Genomic DNA, 16474 nt, shown 5'->3' with positions numbered 1-16474 from the left:
GTGCGAACATCCTACTTATACAGTATTCTGACTGGTGTTACATTTTGTCCTGGGCAGTGGTAGAAGGTAGATTTGCTCTACATAAAATCTGCAACAGAAACCATCAAGAAAAAAGGTAGTGTGAATTAACATATCTTCATTTCTATTTTTAGTATGATAAGTAGGAGTTAGTGATAAGCAATAGTGATTAGAAGGAGCCCTCCCTATACTATCTATACAGCTTTTCTCTTCTACAATTACATAATGCAACTTGCAAAATTAGTTATCTGTCAGAGGACCAGAAACACACTTCCCACACACCCACCAAGTGCCTGCCTCCTCTCTGCACTCTACAGAGGATTCTTTGATTTTTTTTTTTTGGAGATTAAGAATAAAACAAGGTTTCAGTTGAATGAGAGCTGACTGACATCTGTGCTTAGTGACATCAGTTTTAATGATTGTTCGATGAAATGAAAATACTTTAACTCAGTAATCAGTCTCCCATTGGAAACTGTGGGGTTTTTTAAACATTATGTGTTTAATTTTATTTCTTACTTAAAGGGACTATCTCTGATGAGCACTGAGGAGAGAAGTACTTGTGATACAAGTGAGTCTAAGGAAGTCGAAGCTTCCGCTAAGAGACACAGCTACTTAGTGTTATCTGCTTTTTACATCTGTGGATAGCACCTCACTGGCAGAGCTACCTGAAGAAAAGCAAGAGATTCTGCACCCGGAGAGCAAAGAAGATTCTTCATCTCATCTGAGAGGAAAGGAGGAGAAAAGGTAAAATTCATAAAATGCAATTGCTCAAACATTTTTGTATCATGTACACTCATGATATGTGTGAATGTAATGCTTTTTCATTTACCTTTTATAGTTGCTCAGGTAATTTTTTAAAGCAGTTTTAAGAATTCTTGCATCATCAGAAGTGGGTATATTCTGTGAGCATATGTTTTTAAGTATTCAAATGTATTATGTTGAACCTAGATTAAATTCAGGTATGTCTGGGTGCAGTTGCTGTAAAGCTGTCATTTCTACATCACTGGTGTCAAACAGTTCTGTCCTTGTGACTTGTAAATCAGATTAAGTTCCTCTCTGTGTAGAATGGAATGGAACTGTAGGCTGGAAAGGTGTCATGCTTGGGAACATACACAGTAGGTCTCAGATTAATGATTATCAACATTTGCTGGTACATAGCAGCAACACACAGGACTAAGAGAATTAAATCTAAGAAACTCACTTCTCTTCTGCTTTACATTCATAAAATGAAGACAAAGGGGAAGAAAATAGCACGGGCTTAGAGTTCTGATATGATAGGCTAAAAAAATGCCACTTGTGATGTGAATAACACACACAAGGAAGAACAGAACTCAGACTTAAAATTTCTGGTATGTTAAGCTAAAAAAATGATGCTGTGATAAGAATAACATACAGACTTGTATGTTAGCAAGATATTTTCCCTGTGTCCAACTTACATCACTTAAAACTCTGTATCTGCCTATTAGAAAAGAACACATATATGAAGATGAAAAATTCCTGTTATTCATTTAGCCACTGAAAATAAGCCTTTATTGAAAGCTCATGACAGCTTTCAGTAAAGGTAATTTCATAAGAAAAGTCTGATGAATGTTTATCACTGTCTTCCTATGGTGGGTGACATATACCTGATGGGAAAGGTGGGTGAGTGAAATTCTGAACTGGTATGAACAGTGAGTTTGCTTTTTACTTTGCTCTACATGGAACTTAACCCTCTCTGATTTGACACTGATGTGGCCCACATCTTCCACTCCTATTTGCTTCCCTGTCATCCATTTGAACATCCCTTCGTGCTTGACATGCAAGTCACATAGTGCTACAAGGACTAAGCACATGCATGCTAAGGACAATACCTTGCTCAATTGTGCACATGCATCCATCCCATAATGCTTACATAATGTCTGAGAACCTGCAGTGAGTCGTGTCCCAAGCTGTCACTTCTGATTCAGGTTTGTGGAGTAACCATGTAGTCTTGAGGGACTGAAAGTCACTGACATTTTTATATTCTGACATTTTTATATTCTTCCCTTCTCAGAACCGGGGGAAAAACCATGAGTTCTTCAAGTACAGAGTCCCTTGAAGTTGAACCCTCAACCTTTTATGACTATTACGATAGTTATTACGATGCTCCAAAACTATGCAGTAAAGAAGGCGTCAGGAGGTTTGCAGCCTCCTTCCTACCCGTTCTGTATTCCCTGGTATTCCTGGTCGGGCTCGCTGGAAACATTCTGGTCATCGTGGTCCTCTTCAAATACAAGAGGCTTAGGAGCATGACTGATGTGTACCTGCTAAACCTCGCCATCTCAGATTTGCTCTTCGTTTTATCCTTGCCATTCTGGTCTTATTTCACAGTAGACCAATGGGTTTTTGGAACTCCCTGGTGTAAAATCATTTCATGGATCTACCTGGTTGGGTTTTACAGTGGGATATTTTTTATTATGCTTATGAGCATAGACAGATACCTGGCAATTGTTCGTGCAGTGCTTTCCTTGAAAGCAAGGACCACCTTTCATGGCTTGATTACTAGCCTTGTTGTGTGGCTAGTAGCTCTTTCAGCCTCAGTCCCTGAGCTTGTATTTAGAGAGTCTTTTAATGAACATAATTTTACTACCTGCAAGCCGAGATTTACTGGCAATTTCACAACATGGAAGCTTTTTTCCACTTTGGAAGTCAACATTTTAGGGCTCCTAATCCCTTTTATAATTATGACATTTTGCTACTCCATGATCATTAAAACTTTAGTTCATTGTAGAAATGACAAAAAGAATAAGGCTGTGAAGATGATTTTTGTTGTCATGATTGTGTTTTTCTTCTTTTGGACCCCCTACAACATTGTTATTTTCTTACAACTGCTGGAATTTATGGGAGTCATTAAGGACTGTCAAGTGAGCAGGAATCTAGACTATGCTTTCCAGGTAACGGAAATCCTCGGCCTTTTTCACTGCTGCCTCAATCCAGTCATCTACTTCTTCATGGGGGAGAAATTTAAGAAGTACCTGAAGATGCTCTTTAAGAACTGGCAGTTACCAGGGTATTTCTGCAAGTGGTGTGGAGTTCACATCACTTACCACACTGAATCTACCAGTTCGTTCCACACACAGTCTACAGGGGACCAAGATGCTCTGTAACACATTTCAGACCAGCCACTGAACTCAGCAGCAAGCAAACTGACAACAAACAGCAGGAACTTTGAAAAGCAGGAATTTTGAAAAGCTAAGCAAAAGCAAACAGATTTAACAATAAGCTAGTGCCAGATAATTACTTACTTCAGCTTTATTTGTGCCTCTAGATTTTCTCAGTATTATGACAGAATGTGGAATGTGGAGGATGGACATGCAAGGTTTCTCTGCTGTGATTACAGCACAAATTACTGCTCAGCTCTGTGCAAAGCACTGCACTGTGTGCCTTTGTCACCAGCATCGAGAGATTGGCCTGCATGGAGGGGCAGAGGTGAGACAGCACCTTGTTATCAGCACATGCACTTAGAAAATATATTCATGTACTCAAGAAGGATGATTGTAACCATACTTTTTTATTCTGCAGTTGATCTGTGTAGGACTTGTTCACTTGTGACTCTTAGGCAGCTGTTAGCAGTACCTGCTACTTTTAAATGTTTCATTTCAGGGGGGATGATATATCCCTTTTCATTAAGAAAAAGCACAAAATATATTCTCTATGTGCACAAAGACTCAAAGCAAAGCCATTACTTTTCACTGTAGGTGCATTTTCTTTCAGGTTGACATATATACCTATATGTCGGTGTATATATAGGCATTTTGAATTACTTTATCACTGTAATTCAGGATAGCACTTCTGTATTTTAATGAAAATGGAAAATATTTTGAATAATTTTGAATAAAAATGTTTAGAAAAACTTATTTTACAGCATGGATGAATAAATTTGAACCATCTTGGTTAAAAGTATATATTTTAAAACAAATGTCCTTTCTTCCAAAAGTATTTAACCTCAAAATTCGATTTTCATTCACTGGAGATGTATCTGGCAAAACAAAAGAAAGTAAAAACAGAGATTGTGTACAAAGGGTATGTCATAACTTCGAAACCACACATAGAATCCTTGCACTTGATAACAGCAAAATGCAAGCAGTGTGATAACCCAGTAGCTGCTCACAGGATATTAATTCATCAGAAATCTGTAACAGGAAGGAAACTCACATAGCAGTGTTTAGATTTTGGCACAAAAATGATTTAAAAAGAGGCAAAAAAATCAGTAATGTGGTGGCAGACTAATTAAGAGTTGAGAAATATGTATTAGAAGATGTTTTTGGTGTGTCTTTTTGCTGGCAACAACAATTCATATTTCTTACTATAAAAGATGAATTTTATAGTAAGAGATTAATTCTTTTCTTACACTGTCAGTAATAAAGTGCCTGCTCAGCATTCAGCCAAGGCTGCAAAGAGCAAACAAGGCATTAAAATGCATCAGGAAAGGGCTGAAGAAGAAATGTAAAAATATTGTAGAATCATTGTGCTCATCACTCTAAATGAGAGACGTAAGTGAAAGCTCATCTCCATGTAACCTTTCCATGCAATGGATACACACATGTATCCATCATAACTTTGAGAATGCACTACCATTTGCAGTTTGCTGAGAATGACAAGCAAGGATCTGCATTAATGCAGATAACAATAGCTGTGGATGACATTACTTGAAGTAAGAGAGAGTCTTTATATTCAAGAAAAAGACTATAAATTCTTAATACTCAAAACCTTAGAATCCACTATGTAAATCACTTAGGAAAACTGATAGAAAGAGTAGGTTATGCCACCCATCACCTTTTTTGAAAAGGAAGGCAAATTTAAAGTGTGAGATGCTTCAAATTCTCACAGATGACACTGAAGCCATCATAACATCCCAAGGTAGCACAGCATCATCCTCACAGCTGGTGATGCTGACAGCAGAGGCGCTGAGCTGTGCACTTGTCTGGGGCACAGACTGCCCTGGAAGCCAGACAGCTTCCACTGCAGCTTCTTTTCCCTTTGTACTGCTCTGTGATCCCTCTGGTCACCAAGAATGGCCCTTGCTTTCCAGACTAAGGGAAAGGCTGCCTGTGCTGGGCTGGCAAAAATGAGGGTCAGCGGGTCAGCAAGGAACAAGCAAGCTGTAAGCTCTTGACAGCTGTGATGTAAGAGACATCCAGGGCAAAGAGTGGTATCAGGGAATGGCTTGCAGGCTGGTCCAGTCTGGGCAAACTCTGTGGTGAGGGAGGATGCTGTGGAATTAATGGGGTGCACCCAGCAGCCATGCAGCAATGCCACAAACAGAGCCAGTGCAGGGCCCTTCTCCCACACGAAACTCAAATGTGCCTCACGTCACCGCTCAGCTTTGTACCCCATGGCCCGTGCACGTTTCCCTTGCTGCAGAGGGGGCCTGGTGCAGCCAGAACTCCTCCCATCCTCCCAGGTGAATGTTGTCTTGCTGCTCTGTGCCAAATAGCCTCTTCCAGTTCTCCCAGTAATATTCACAGCTGCTCAATGTGTCTGCTGCACAAGCAACTGAGCTGAGCTGAGCTGAGCTGAAAGTTGAGCTCTGAGCAGCTTTGCTGCATTGGGTGCAAAGAGGAGCTCATGTTAAATTGATGGGTTCAGGAAATCAGGTCCTGAGGCTGGAGCTCATTGAATATGGGTGGCTTCCTCCTCTGTCACCTGAACAAACCCCCCCTCCCACATGCACCAAGCTGCAGTGGACAATGCCACTCCTCTTTTGAGAGAGCGTTTTGAAATCTGCTGATGAGAAAGGACGAGATGATAGTACTAATACAGACAAAAATAAAGTAAGGATTTTCAAAATGTCATTTGACAAAGGTGTTATTTTAGCTGAACAAGAGTTTCCAGCAATGAAGAATATTTGTACAAACCCACTGAACCATGAAATACAATGGATAGACATTTGAGTGAAACAAAGCTGACTCATTCTTAAAGCCACATTTTTACATCAAGGTTCCTCAGAAGGCCACCCTGCATCCGCTCTTCAGTTATGCTAAGCAGCCACAGAAAGGTAGACAAAGGGGGAAATCAGCTAATTAGATTAAATACAAATAATGATGAAAAGATAAGAACAAGTTAATTGGTTTTCATAGCGCTCTTAGGCTACCACAGTCACTCCCTAAACAAAAAGCCAAATTACACATTTTCTCTGGAGGACAGCTTTACCCCTTCTAATCATGCAGAAGCAGCATCGTGGCCAGCAGCCTGCTCCCAGTCAATCTGCTCCTCTCAGTCTGACAGCCAGTGAATTGCAGCCAGAAATTGCATTTCTCCTTCCTAGACTGCAGCTGCTTGTCACTGTCCCAGCACTGTCCCAGCAGTGACTGCTTGTCACTGTCCCAGCTCTGCACACCTGCTCTGAAGGGGAGCACAATTCCACAGGCACCAGAGTCTTCCTCTGTAACCAGGATGCATCTAAACTGCCAGCAGGGATCTACATCACACATTTTCCTGCAAGAGCTCTTATTTCTTTGCAGTTTTATCCAACATCTCTCTCTTAACACAACCAGAGACAAGTTTCATCACATCCTGTCTCTTATGCCAACATTTCCATCTGACTTGATTTACAGTTAGAATTCAAGGGCCATTTAATAATATCAATCAAAATAATCATTAAAATAATACTTAAGGCAATGCCTACTGAAAGTTCAACTTTGCTACTCCAGTCATGAAAGGAGGAGACTGGAAATGATACAATAGTGGTGAAATTTGTAGCATTTGTATAACTGATAGGACCATTCAAAGGAGAAGGAGTGGTGGTTGTATCTGCCATTATCTTACTGTGACACAGCAAGTCTCAATGGCAATCATCAAGTTAGAAGCTCCCAGAATGATTTTCTTCCTCACAGTTATCCAGCAGCAACATCCATCACAAAAGTAACAAAATCCCATCTTATGGGACAGTCATTGATTGAGTCAAAGACACTTCTCACAGAAATAAAGCTCAAAAACAAAGAAGTTCTTTATCTGTTTCAGGCCAACAAAATCAAGTCCTCCAGGTAATGCAGGCCAAATACATGATTGATCAATGGATCACACTCCTTTAGTTTTTGTACTTTTTAAATTTTTTTTTCAAGTCATGTTTGAAGGGTTGACGTTTCTCTGGGTTTTAATTTCTTGTTTCAAAACAAGTAACAGAACACATCCAGTATAAATAGCTCTGTAACTGTATAATGCAAGCTCTTTGTCAATTCAAGTGTTGCAAAGTAAAAATACTAAGGCACTAAGAATTTTTTTAAATTCCAAGATTTTTGCTTGCTTGCATTTAACAACAATGGCAAGTAATCAAGAATCTGATCTGCAAGAATCAGGTCTTTTTCCAGAGATACAAAACACTCATAAAAAGTATTCTTGGTGATGTTAGTAACATGTAAGACAGAGAATGAATGAAGATTGACATTACTAAATGCACTCTTCTTCTCAAAAGAGACTGTGGCATACAATCAGCATTTTCCAAGGTCTAAGCAGCCAAGTTCAGGGAGAGACTTTTGTATCTGGGACAGTGATTGGAACAACGGGTGGACATCCCTGCATGAAAAGCATATTTGTCTCTTTTGCACAGGAACTTCGCACCCCTTAAAGAACCTCCAAGGGAGTACTGTGGTTTGGGCAGCACAATGGAAGAAAGGGGCCCTCCTAGCATTTAACCTGTCACCATTACTCACAGAGAGAGCACTACTGGCTCATAATCACACAAAAGCATCTTAATCCAAGTGAGGGAAGACCACAACACATCTCTGTACTTGCTTATAACTGGTAAACTGAAACTGGACCCCAAGCAAGACCATGACTGCAGGCTGAGTGAGTGACTTGCCTTTTCTGGTATCAAAGTATTGGGAAAGTTGCAAAAAGTGCATAGAAGAATATAAGGATGGATTTTGCTGTTGCTTATGCCCTTTTTGCTCTTTCACAAGCACTGGGAACAGAAAGGAAATATGTCTGATTGATTGCAGGGAGTAATGGTATATTCTGCAGGCCCTGCAGACAAATAGCACTGAGAAGCTGCAGAGAACAGCTCTGCCCTTGCTATCAAGAATCTTGTTTATGCTTTCTAGAACAGTGAAACCCACAGTATGAGGTGTCACACAAAACTCCTCAGTCCTACAGAGAAGGGGCTGAAGAGTTTACGAAAAGAAAGATTCTGGCTGTTTTCTCCTCAGTTCTGCTTTACCAGCCCATCCTTGCATAATACAGGTCACTACTTGCTTCCTTTCCTCAGAAATATTAGGGAACCTCCAAAATCTCCCACGGGAAGGTTGGCCCTGTCTGCTGCTGCTCTGGCTTTTTCCATGAACCTCACATGCCATCACCTCATCTCCACAGTCACGTGGAATCCATTCACATGTCAATCCATTCACTTCCTCACTGGCTTAAGCTCACATTCTCTGCACACAGAGGTCACACAGTGGGATACCTGTCTTGTCACAACACCACAGAGTGTTTTCCTTTTGACAAGGCAGTTTCATGAAGATGTCCCTTCTCATTGCAGGCAAGTTTGACTGGATGACCTTTAAAGGTCCCTTCCAACCCAAACACTTCTATGATTTGAAGAAAATATGGAAAGGGCAAATTTTTGATGGCAGATGCAGTGGATAATGATAAACATCTTTTAGCCTAAAATTCCCTCCACATTTTCACAATCTTCACATTAAAACAATTTTAGAGTAAGTCAAGCCTATTTGTCAACATTACTGCAACAAAGTATTTCATAAATTCTGCTCTGAATTCTTATTATAGTTTTATTCCGATGGGGGAAATAATTTCAGAAGTCCTCACGTAACCAAAAATTGTAGAAAAAAATCAAGGATTTGTCTTATTTAACACACTTAAACAGCTTAAATAGAACAAGTCCACCACATTGCTCAATAAGTATCTTATTACACATATCCATATGAGGGTACCAGAACTTAGGAAAAAAGCCAGCATTAGAAGCATAATTTCAGTGAAGTGATGAGTGCTGAAGACTACTGGATAAAAATTGGAATTTTTTTTCTGTGTTTTTTTTTAATCTACTGCCTATAGTGTAAAAGACTACAGTATTTCATAGACTCCATCAACACGAAACTGAATAAAATTTAAAGAATCAAACATCATATTAGCATTTATGAAAGGTCAATTCTTAAGTGATAACTATTTACAATTTGCGTCAGAGACTGAGAAAGCAAGGTTAGTACTAGATACACAAGGTTCTGCTGAATTTCAATTTGCATATTTTTTTTTTTTAATTCCAGGAACGGGTTTGCACAGAGGCAGAGCAACTATTAATAGTGTCAGAAATAGGGGGGAACAAAAACAGCCCACCTTTTCTCTAAGTTAATTCACAATGAAGACCTCAGTCATAATATGATACAATTGAATGAGACCTGAATTTTCAGCAGAGCACATGCCAAATCCTTTAATTGTCATACCAGCATAATTCAGTGGGTACATATAGGCTTCCAGGTCCCTAGAGAAATGTAAAAAAAGTCTTTATAATTGTCAACTAATTGTACAGAGATAGCTGTGGAAGGGCTGACACCGCCCAACAAAGGAACAAATAGGTAGCTAGTATCAATGTTAATTTTAAACTTAAAAAAGTCTTCCATGTTTTCTAGACCTGAGGCCACAAGATTCTAAAAGTTACTGCTTTTGCAAAAGCACAATGAAACACAGTAAAAAAAAAGAAATTAAAAAAAAAAAAAAATCAGTGGGATCCTTCACAACAAAAGCCCCAGCTGCCTGGTCAGGGAATGGCACGAGAGCAGTAGCTGAGGACCCGGAAGGTGAGACCTCATACAGACTCAGCAGTCCGATGTGACATTGGATGAAATTCTGTTTCTCCTTTGTGACTGCAAATGGAGAGAGTCCCACACAGACAGACTGTGGTGGACGGGGGCAGAATGCAATTGGCACCAGCTGTATTTGTGCAGATAATGGTCATGTTCAGAAAAAACCCCATGTTTTATTAACATCCTTACTAAATGCCCTCCACTGTCTGCACTGGCTTCCTTATGATGGTGGTGCAGACGTCAACCAGGCAGAAGTAACCCAGCCATATCAGTACCTCTCAATCTGAGTTAATATATGCAAACCAGACTGTAGGACCCTAGTCCTGTACTTCTCCCTGAAAACAAAGGAACAAAATCTGTTGAGCTTCAACCTTTAGCTTTGCAACGGATGTTGGTCAATCTGAGTCTTGCATTTGTCACATAGAAATCAAAACTCTGCCCTCCTATGTAAAACAAGGCATTTTGCAGATGAAAAGTACTACAATTAGATAGTATTACAGAAACAAAAACCTGTGTATTACTTGCTAGATTCCTTGCTTTGTCTCAAGACATCAAGAACCATGCACTCTCATTTACTCACAGCCCAGAAAGTTTAATCTCCTTCCACAGAAGATGAAAACAATTTCATAATGCATTATTCTAAACACAAGTCTTCAGTTTTAAACAATTTCTTCCAAACATTTCTCAGCCAATGGGTGATTGTCCTGAATCATGAAGGTTTGAAGTCTAAACCCCTATCTCTTTTTAACTTGCTTGCTGAATTTAACTGAAGTTTTGACATTTGTAATCAGCAGGGGGTTTCACCAATTTGCATGAACACACTAAAACAGGTAACAGGAAAAAACAGAACTTCACAAGAAAGGATAGGAACATTCTTTCAAAGCCAAACCAGCATCACAATTTTGCGTAAAAAGGTCTACAGCCTGACAACAAATGAGCAACCTCCCAAACCAGAATACACTATGGAGCACCAACCAAGGCTGTTGAACAGAACTTATACTTTTAAATTATTTCAATTGCTGTACTCCAGTTTGCCTTGCAGAGCACGAACTTCAGAGTTTTGGGGTGTTATTTTTGCAAACTGAGTCATGGCAAGTGAGCAGCTGAATCAGCAGTCAAAGCATGAGTCTGTTGTACTGAAAAGAACATAAAAACACTGAAATTCTAGCTTAACTTTGTACAAAAAAAGACTTCACCTTCAATTTCCCAGTCCTGAAACTCAAAAGAAGATGATCTGATATGCTCTACTTCAAAACATGATACTGGGCTAGATGGACCTTAGGCAAACTCAATGCCATTATTCTTATATGAAAAAACAAAGTTCTACTAAATGAGATAAAGAGATCAAATGCCACAAAAAATATGAGCTGATCTTTGTGTATTTTTAAAGCCCTCAGCCTCTGAGACAAAAGGGTTCTTGTGAGCTGTGCCAAATCCTTAACAAACTCAGAGAGAGAAGAAACCTTGGGGATCTCTGAAGATTCTTTCACTCACCTTGCAGGAGAAGTGCAACAGCATGGTTGTGTGTCCAGAGAAGGTGCTTGCTCACCAGCAACCACAGTGAAAGCAAACCAGAGATCATCCAACTTACTGTTTTGTGAAGTGAAAATAGATGATGCCTATTAATGACTGACAGATGCCTATTAATGACCAGCACAGTTTCTACCTTGCTGGGATAAAATGAAAGACAAGATGGTGACGAGCAGGTAAGGAAAAAGTACCAGCAGTGCTGGTACTGATGGACATTGCCCATTCTTAGTTAGGCAGATTTTATTAGGATTTGGATTAATCTTCCCAACTTTGCACATCCAGCCAGGGGAGCTGAACCTTTACTACAGTTCACCTCCTTTTTTTCATGTAAAAATTCTCCACTTGTAGCTAAGAAATCTGAAAACTACAGAGCTCAGCATCATTCATCTTTGCCAGTTTAGTGAGATGCAAGGCCACAGCCTGTAGCTGGATGTACTAGAAAGGGAAATTATTTTCCTTCCCCTCTCCAATGCCAACCTGCTTAGTTTAAAAAGAAAAAAAATCCCCAAAAAACAAAAAAATGAAGGAAAGCAAAACCAAAATCAAAACCAAAAAAGAACCTACCCTTTACCCAACATATTATTATTCCTTCCCCAATCCTCACTAGGCTTCACATCCAGATCATGCTTTGTAACACTGAATATTCTTTTTAGCTTGTAGCTTCATAGTGTTTAAACATCCCCAGTTACAGCACTTTGTACTGTATCTACAGGAACAGGAGAAACAACTTTCATGCAAGTCAAGTATACTACTACTGTGATCTCTTTTCAGTATCTTTGCATGGACTGAGTTTTTCAGAATTTAAAAGAAAAAAACAAAACCACAACAAAAAGCCTCCTGGCTCATTTCAGCATAGGTAGTGTCTGCTCTTGCATCTAAATTACTGTCATCTGTCCAAGTTCTCCTTATTTCCTAGGATGGGTGAAAAAGTTTAATTTTGGGGTGGTAACGGTATGTGGTCCCTCTTATCACAATAAAAGACATTAAGAAGAGTATAAAATTTGGCTAATCCAGAGAGGATCTATTTTTTTTTCTTTTTTTTTTTTTTTTCCAGCACCTCTGAAGCCTTTGAATCAAAGCAAACAGACCTGAGGGGTTAGACTAGAAAAAGATAAAAATAGGCAGCTTGCTGCTAGCTGTTTCTGTTAAACTTTCCTCTACTTCAGCACAAGCTAGATGGACTCAGTGCTTCAAACAAAGTCACATCTGAAAGTATCTCTGGTCACAGTCAAAAGACTCACATTGTCTTGACTTCAGCTTTTGAAGTAGATACTGCTCAGGATCAAAGGACCAGCAAAGCAACACAGACCGGAATGCAGAAGACAACAGACAGTATTTTGCAGGAAATCATGCTAACACTTTGTGAGTTCAGTATAAGGCTCTTGGTTTCTTCAGCACACTGAATTTACCTATTTATTATTAGTACAGACCACATTCTAAAATTGAGGGGGAAAAAGCAAAACAGCTTGAAAGAAAATATGTAAAGTGTATGCCGGATCCAGACCCATCTCTCAGAGTTTTAAATCTTCCAGGAAGCCTTGATGTTTCAACATCCAGAAATGGAATTTAACATGGAAGACACAAGAGTGCAAATTTTTCTTCTGCACAGTTTTTATATTATTCCATTTCTCTTTGCTGTGAAAAGAGTAACCAACACTTTTAGCAAACAGAAAAAAGTTCTAAATCTCAGCAACAGGCAAGGCATGAGGAAGGTTAGGAGTTTATTTTTCTTCCTTCTCCTCAACTGTTCATCCTGTGCTTTGGACAGCCCCTTCAACCATAGCACAGGAACAAAACCAGATCCCAGCCACAAGACACAACAGCAGTTCACCCTCTCCCAGGGCAAGTGCTTTGGACAGTGTTATTGGACAAGCCCACAGCCAGGGCAGACTTCTGTCAAAATTTAGACTAGAGATCCATTAAGAGTGTTCACTCTGTACATCTGACCAAGAGGAACTTGAGAAAAGGAACCTCTGAATGAAATATGAAAGAAAGGAGACAGGCATAAGCAAGCTGGATGCACAGGCATCTTCATCCAGCTTGCAAACTGCCAATGGGTAGGTGGAACGATTTGAGATCAACTCCATTTTAGACAAATAAAGACATATTGAAGGAAATTTTTTCAGTTCCTCTACATGTAAGACTTCCCTACTGTGAGAGGAAGAACGAGCAAGAGTTCAGGAAGAATGAAACAGGAAATAGGTAAGAATTTCTTAGCTACAGTATCAGAGGGATGACTTGCTAGGCATCTGCCCACTCTGCCCCAGATCTGTGCTCTCGCGCACATTTACAAACACTGAAAATGATCAGTTAATATTAGTATAGAAGCATGAGCCCTACAGAAGCACTAAGTTTAATAAAAATAGTGCATATACTTACACTGAAAAAGAAAATGGGAAAAGCCTTTCAGATGACAGATATTGCCTGCAATTTCCTACTGAATTTGCACTGATATTAAACAAATCCACTTTACTTAACAAAGACACCTCCATTTGGAGTTTCAAACTCAATTCTTAATTTCATAAGGGCACCTCATAAGTTTTTTCCCCTCTCTTGTATACCAAAAGATTTTAAAAGGCTGAATTACGATCATGCAACTGTAAGCACAACACCAGAGTGCAAGACAGCGAGGTAACCATGATGCTGGCACAGGGTCTGCTATCAAAGTGTGCTGGGGAGCCTCAGGAACAAGTCTGTGCTTCCCAGTCCAACTCTGTGGAGTGAAATGCGGGACCTTCCTAAGACCCATGCTTTGGAGCTCTGTATATACTTACCTCCTGAGGGACAGGTGCATGTGCTAAAGCCAAAACAGGAGTTCTTAAATATATCCCAAATTCCTTGGCCACACCATATAACCTCGTAAAAAGGGATTGCATGACCTGAAATAAGCTCTGGTTTTGTGAAATGTCTTGAGGTAACACAGACCTTCAACATTTCCCCCAAAGCAGGGGAAGGTCACTACTCCCATATTTGATAACATAACAAGCAGTACAAATATCTTCTGAAAAGGGATTTTTAAACATACACAGTTTATTCAGCAAAAGCATAAGAAAGATCCTTGTGATGTACTTTTCAAACATTTTTCCAGTCAGCCCATGGCACCAAGTTCTAGGATAATCTATTTCTGCCTAGTTTTGCCTTCTCATTGAAGGAGAACCACTAAAGCAGACCCCATTCTCCTGCAGTTTCCAGTCTCTTCTGTCACACAAGCTCCCAGCCAGGACTTTGAGGTTAACTGCTATGCCTTAAGTCCCAGCCCGCAAGACAACTTTCTTGCAACTCAGTAATTTCTATCAAAAAGAGATGCTGTAACACCTGGACCAAGTCATTCAGGAGCTGGCTGCCCTTTCACATCCTTGCTAAATCTTCTCTGTGTTACCCTGCACCTCTTAAAATTTCTCTAAATAAGTTAAAAGAGATAAGAAAGTAAGTGAGAGGGCACAAAACAGCCTCAGAGCACAATACTTTGTGTTGGCTGTGGACAGTGGAAGTTATAACTGGCTTACACACAGCAATGATGGCTTAGTTACTACTAACAAGTTTCCTAATAGTAAACACTGGAATAACTTGGTCAGGAAAGACTGGAGTTTTCATCACAAGGAATCTTGAAGGCTAGGTTAAAGAAACACACTGAGAATATTTAAGATACAAATGATGTTGCCTTAGGGTAGAGAGACATAGGGCTAGATCATCTCTTACAAACCTTTCATCATGTATTATCTGTTAAAATGTTGTCACCTTCTCAGCTTGTACAATAACAGCATCACCTCCTTCAGAGCACACTGCAAACCACAGGATTATCCTTCTTCTGTAGTTCTCATTTCTGAGCACCTGACACACATCTGTCAGGTGGATAGTGCTTCCTGTCCAGGCAGAAGGATTATTTCTAGTCACTCCTGCAAGTATTCAAACTGTGCAAACAAAAATTAGTATTTCATCCAAAAAACTGCAAAAGAAAACAACAGGCACTGTGAAACTCCCAAAGAGCAGCAGATTGGAGAGCTGTCTGCACCAGAGAATTACAAAAGGCACAGTGAGTCTAAAGGAGGACAAGGTCAAGTCTCAGTGCTGTCATTCAGGGACTAGAAAATGTTGACTAACACTTAGTAAGATAGTTAAATTATGAAAGAGTCTCATACATAAGTTAAGAAATAGAATTCAACTATATAGCACACAGTCAGTTCTTGTTCTTCTATTTGCTCATTCATCCCAAATAGCCACATTTAAAGGCTTTCATTCATGCATAAACAGGATTATAGACTAAGTTTACAAACTCCACTCCAGAGCTGAAAATAAAATAAATCTGTGGTAAGCTGAGCCACTACAGCTACTCTATGGGTAGATTTCAAAGGGCATCCCCCTACAGAATTGCAAGAATCTGCCTACCTTCCAGAGGGGATTAGTGTAAAACTTCTGGTTTTTATGAACTAATTCCGACCAAATACCGTACTTGCACTGTCTGCCAAAATGAGAGAATATTGTGCTCATTACTCAGCTCCTGTGCAAGCAACGCACTTGCAAATTCCAAGGAGATGCACCAGGAAAGATTAGAGGACCCACAGTTTTAGCATTAGGAATATTCCTTCTTGCCAGGCCTTCAGGAGGCAGCTGCCTCCACCAGAGGGACCATCCTGCTGAACTCCAGCACTTGGAATAGTTCATACAACTACACCACACATACCAGCCAGGAGTCTGACAATGCTTTCACACCTTGCCTTTCAAAAACAAATTGAAACTAGGCCCACCAGTGCCTTGCCCACTGGGTCAAAGTCAGCCAGGTAACTCCCTATGACCCCTCTTCTTGTACTCATTTTCCCTCAGTCAGAAGGTTTAATTCTGATTACATCTCCACTTTGGACATGGCTGAACTACATTTGAGGACAGGTTAAAATAACTGACCTGCCTGAGGCTGCAAAAGAGGAAATGCCACACTGTCCTGTTTTGTATCACACTCAATCCCAGCAGGACTCCATGCCCAGGCTAGGAAACCTAAGGTAAGTCCCAGGCATGTGGTGTGGGCACAGTGCCCCAGTGTGGGCACAGGCAGGGCAGAACACTCAGCTGCAGCACCTGCAGACACATCCTTGGTAAAGCAGCAGCAACTGGCAACAGGTTTCTCCTGCTAGAGCTCTATTCTGAAGGTCCTTTTTCAC

At 40.1% G+C, this 16474-nt stretch overlaps 1 protein-coding gene across 1 annotated transcript; it reads left to right on the top strand.

Moving 5' to 3' along the window:
• Positions 1 to 599: 599 nt before the first annotated feature.
• On the top strand, positions 600 to 3893 carry LOC136571475 (C-C chemokine receptor type 4-like). The gene is made up of 2 exons (XM_066571885.1): positions 600 to 762; positions 2051 to 3893. The coding sequence occupies exon 2, from the start codon at positions 2067 to 2069 to the stop codon at positions 3141 to 3143; it is 1077 nt and encodes a 358-aa protein (XP_066427982.1). The 5' UTR covers positions 600 to 762; positions 2051 to 2066; the 3' UTR covers positions 3144 to 3893.
• The last annotated feature ends 12581 nt before the right edge of the window (positions 3894 to 16474 follow it).

This window comes from Molothrus aeneus, chromosome 1, assembly GCF_037042795.1.
Source record: "Molothrus aeneus isolate 106 chromosome 1, BPBGC_Maene_1.0, whole genome shotgun sequence".
Taxonomy (NCBI): Eukaryota; Metazoa; Chordata; class Aves; order Passeriformes; family Icteridae; genus Molothrus; species Molothrus aeneus.
Note: the sequence above shows the minus strand (reverse complement) of the source record. Positions and strands in the feature narration are given on the sequence as shown.

What these genes read in the sequence shown, in the direction of transcription:
- LOC136571475 (XM_066571885.1), top strand. Translation starts at nt 2,067, where the DNA reads ATGAGTTCTTCAAGTACAGAGTCCCTTGAAGTTGAACCCTCAACCTTT.